Source organism: Pseudoliparis swirei, chromosome 11 (genome assembly GCF_029220125.1).
Source record: "Pseudoliparis swirei isolate HS2019 ecotype Mariana Trench chromosome 11, NWPU_hadal_v1, whole genome shotgun sequence".
Classification (NCBI taxonomy): Eukaryota; Metazoa; Chordata; class Actinopteri; order Perciformes; family Liparidae; genus Pseudoliparis; species Pseudoliparis swirei.
The window spans coordinates 19104059-19108693 of record NC_079398.1 but is presented as its reverse complement, the minus strand read 5'-3'; the positions used below and the strand labels follow the sequence as shown (position 1 = coordinate 19108693).

Here is a 4635-nt window from a genome sequence, read left to right as displayed (position 1 = left end):
TGGGACATCGTGGTCACAGCTGCTGGTTACGAGTGTCCCATTACCACGGAACTAAAGGCCGCCATGTTGAACATCATCCAACCTAACGTTATTTGGAGAGATACAAAGTAGAAAATGTTTATTTTTTTACACCTTCAGTGGTTTAATACTTCTTCTGCTTCCAATAGAAAGATGTGTGTATGAAGTAAGAATATTGCGGCACGCAGCTATAGACTCATCTTCTATATTTGATTGTCTTTCATGCAACGAGTCATAACAACATAATCACGAGGACGCGTCTCTGTGATTGTTAATGTTTCGATTGTGAATGAAAACACTGAAAGTGAAAATTATCCCGAAAGAAAGCGAAATGTTAAACGGCGAGACGTCATTAAAATACAACAAGAGGCAGCCGCGGGAGAGGTTAGATTATTGGCCACACACACACACACACACACACACACACACACACACACACACACACACACACACACACACACACACACACACACACGCTCTCCCTCTCTCTTCTCTATCTCTTCCTCTCTCTCCCTCCCTCCATCTCCCTCTCTCTCACTCCCCTTCCTGTCACCCTCTATTTTCTCTCTCATCTCTCTCTCCGTCCCCCTCTCTCTTCTCTGTCTCTCTCTCTCTGTCTCTCTCTGTTTCTCTCTCCCTCCCTCTCTCGCTTCTCTCTCTCTCCCTCTCACTCCCCTTCCTGTCGCCCTCTCTCTCTCTCTCTCCCCCTCTCTCTCCCTCCCTCTCTCCACACACAGCTGGTGCGCCTTCATCCAGCAGAGACCGACAGAAGCGGGGCGACCGCTCGAAGCAGTGCGAGTCTCCTCGTCTCCTTCACCGCGGCGCGCGCGTCTTGTTATTTTCTCGCCCTCCTGTTGACACCGACAACAAACTTTTGAAGAGGTGAGATCCCCAAGGAAGAAAAAAAACGCCGACAGAATCCAGCATTTTAGAGTCCGAGGAACAGCGTTTTGGAGGCTGGAGAGAAACCGAAGGGGAGCGATGCCATCTCGCGCCCAGCAGAGCCCAGTCCTCCTGCGTCGCGTGTTGGAGCTGCAGCATGGTGTCTCTCTCCGGACTCTGGACCGACTGCCTCGCCCCCGGGAGACCTCCTCTCCTCCTCCTCCTCTTCCTCTCCGCCAGACCTCTGCTCCTGCTTCTTCTCGTATCCAGCGCGCTCTGCTCCCCGGACTCCTGCCTCCCGCACCACCCTCACCAGCCGTGCCACGTCCTCGCGCGGATAGGACACACCGTGCGCCTCGGCGCGCTCTTGCCGACCCGCCAGCCGGCACGGATACAAAACGCGCTCAACCGCGCCCTGGCTAGCCTCCGGCACCAGAGCGCGGGGGCAGACTCCTCCACCACCGCGTCCCAGACACCCCCCCTGATGCCCTACAACCTGACCCTGGAGATGGTGGCTCGGTCGCCCGCGGGAGGGGACCCGGAGTCGCTGTCCCGCAGCGCGTGCCAGGACCTGGTGGTCCGGGGGGTGTCGGCCGTGCTCGCCTTCCCGCGCTCCAGGGAGGAGCTGATCCAGATGGAGTTCCTCTCTTCGTTCCTGGAGATCCCGTTCATCTCCATCGTGGAGGACACGGAGCCTCTAGTGACTCAGGTATGTGTGTGTGTGTGTGTGTGTGTCCAAATGCACCTGTAGCAGTCATCTTGCTGGGTTATCTTGGTGATTTGGGTACATATGGGTAGTTCCCATGCGTTCTGCAACCTTCAAAGCGTATCTTCTCTGAGCTGACAGATGACCCTCTGCCTGCAGGAGCCAGTGGCGAGGATTTAAATGTCTGAGCAGAACTCATTCCACCAGCCAAGATGTTTAAGTCCCGCTGCAGGCAGAGGAATAGTGCAAGGGCATGTAGTAAAAGGGATATAAAAAAAGACCAATTATTCCTAAGTATAATTAGAATAATACAATCAGTCACATAATGTGGATCATCTGGAGAGATTAGAGGAGCAGTTAGGGTCCCAGACTCTGTAATTGAACCAATAAGTGTCGTTAGCATGTGAACGTGCCCTTTATGTTCATGTTTATGTTTTAATATCTGGAGCTCAGAATATCTGACGGAACACTTTGAGCCCCGAGAGAGATTTAACAAGAAATGCCCTTTTCCTTTTTTTTCTCTCTCTCTCCTATTTTTAAGCCGTCTTCGTATGTGTGTGTTTGTTTGTGTGTGAACAGACTAGGAGTGTGTGTGTTAGTGTTAACTGAGTGCGTGTGTGTGTGTGTGTGTGTGACTGTATTTCCGTGCACGTGTGATTGAAGACAGCTGCGTCCTGGCACTGAATCATTCAAAGATGCTGATGGATGCTGCGGAGAGGCGTGGTCACCGTGTGGGTGTGTCGCGTGATGTGTGTGTGCACGTTTGTAGATAGGCAATAAGCATGTGTGTGTGTGCGTTCGTGCGTCTCCGAGTGTGTGTTAGTATTCCCAGCAGCAGTCGAGCTGCTTGCCATGTCGGTCAATCCAGCTCCAGTCATATCCGCTCTGATATCCCACTGAGCATCTCTCGCACACACACACACACACACACACACATGCACTCACATTCACACACACACACACACACAAACTCACACATGCACATGGGCAACCAACTTTCACATGCTGTACTAAGAGGTGGTGTTTGAGAGACATGAGGGGAGAGAGAGAGGGGAGAGTGAGAGGGAGGGGAGAAAGAGACAGAGAGGTGAGAGAGAGGGAAGGGAGAGAGAGAGAAGGAGGGGGAGAGAGACAAGGAGGCGAGGGAGAGAGGGGGGAGACAGAGGGAGAGGAGAGAGAGAGACATAAGGGAGAGAGAGGGAAAGGAGAGAGAGAGAAGGAGGGGGAGAGAGACAGAGAGGGGAGTTAGAGACAGCGAGAAGGAGACGAAGAGAGGGAGAGAGAGAGGGGCGGACAGGGAGGGAAGAGAGAGAAAGAGAGGGAGGAAAAGATCTACAGTTTAATTCTGAAGTCTGTGTCCTGTCGCGTCTCTTTGTCAACAACGCTGCTTATTCAAATTCAATAAAGCTTGAAGGAGAAGTCACAGCACTTGATGGATGTGTTGGAGATGCAAGGAGATAAGGAGAGAGCAGAAGGAAAGGGAAAGAGGAAGGAAAGGGGAGAGGAAGGAAAGGGACAGGGGAAGGAAAGGGAGATATATACTTTATTAATCCCCAAGGGGAAATTAGTTCTCTGCATTTAACCCATCCTTAGTTATTAAGGAGCAGTGGGCTGCAGTGATGCGCCCGGGAAGCAACTGGGGGTTCAGTGCCTTGCTCAAGGACACTTCGACTTGCAACTAATGGGGAGAGCCGGGATCGAACCGACAACCTTGGGGTTGCAGGACGACCCCCTTACCCCACTGAGCGACAGCCGAGAGAAGAAGGAAAAGGAGAGAGGAAGAAAAGGGAGAGAGGAAGAAAAGGGAGCGCAGAAGGAAAAGGACAGAGGAAGGAAAGGGAGAGCGGAAGGAAAGGGGGAGTGGAAGAACCAGGAGGAGGAGAGTCTCTTCAGAATGTGCCACGCAGTCGGTGGGCAACAGGAACCAGAACCTTCTGTCTCATAGATTTGTTTTATCAATAATTTCAGGATCATCATAGAAACGTGTCTCTGCTCATCGGTTAGGAAGCTTTGTTGTTCACGCTCCCAACATCTGTTAGGAAGACAAGGAGGAAACACAGGCAAGGTGAGGAGAACCATGAGGAGCCCGGTGAGGAGCATGGTGAGGAGAACCGTGAGGAGCACGGTGAGGAGCACAGTGAGGAGAACCGTGTGGAGCACGGTGAGGAGAACCGTGAGGAGCATGGTGAGGAGAACCGTGTGGAGCATGGTGAGGAGAACCGTGAGGAGCATGGTGAGGAGAACCGTGTGGAGCATGGTGAGGAGAACCGTGAGGAGCATGGTGAGGAGCACAATGAGAAGAACCCTGATGAGGAGAACCATGTGAAGAACGAGGGGCAGAACTTTCAGGCGGTACTGACCCGTGTAAGCGTCTCCAGGAGGAAGACGAGTCGTTGGAACAACAATCAGAGACGAAGGAAGGAGACGCTGGAACAGAGCCGCGAGTTAAAGAGAATAAAACATGTTCAAGTAAAGTTAAACTAGAGTCTGAAACTGTTCAGAAGACATCAAAAAGCAACACGTTAAATGCTCGTCGGGCTTCCTGTGGAAAGATGTCCCACTTTGAGCAACATCACTCCATTTGAGATAACATTGTAAAGGAGACATACTTCATTTTAAAAAAAAATTTGAAATATAGTGTAAATAATAATAATAATATGAATTCCTCTTGTGATATTTTTTTCTCACGATCACAAAGTCATTATTCTTATCCCGGTATGATTCCTCAGTAAATGATGGCGGCATGTGGAGCAGCGTATTGCATCCTCTCCCCAGGGTGCTCCTCCGTAGACGAGGAGCCATGTGACGGATAGACAACAGGGGGTGGGCCGGGAGGAGGTGGGCCGGGAGGAGGTGGGCTGGGAGGAGGTGGGCTGGGGGTCAACGGGACTGTTACCCAGAGTGCACTGGGTTCTCCACTCAGAGAAAAACACACAAACAGAAGATATCATTGTAAATATATGTATAACATGTATGATAAAAATAGGTATTTCCAACGTTAGCATCAGAGGAGGAGAAGGAGGGAGGAG

General features: G+C 51.2%; 1 protein-coding gene across 1 annotated transcript in view; it reads left to right on the top strand.

The window, feature by feature from the left end:
* The first annotated feature begins 1057 nt into the window (after window positions 1–1057).
* The window catches only part of grin3ba (glutamate receptor, ionotropic, N-methyl-D-aspartate 3Ba), an 86992-nt gene continuing 83414 nt past the window's right edge, over window positions 1058–4635 (top strand). The window contains exon 1 of the mRNA XM_056426786.1: window positions 1058–1609. Coding sequence (XP_056282761.1) covers window positions 1058–1609 — 552 coding nt within the window. The remainder of the gene's footprint in view (window positions 1610–4635) is intronic.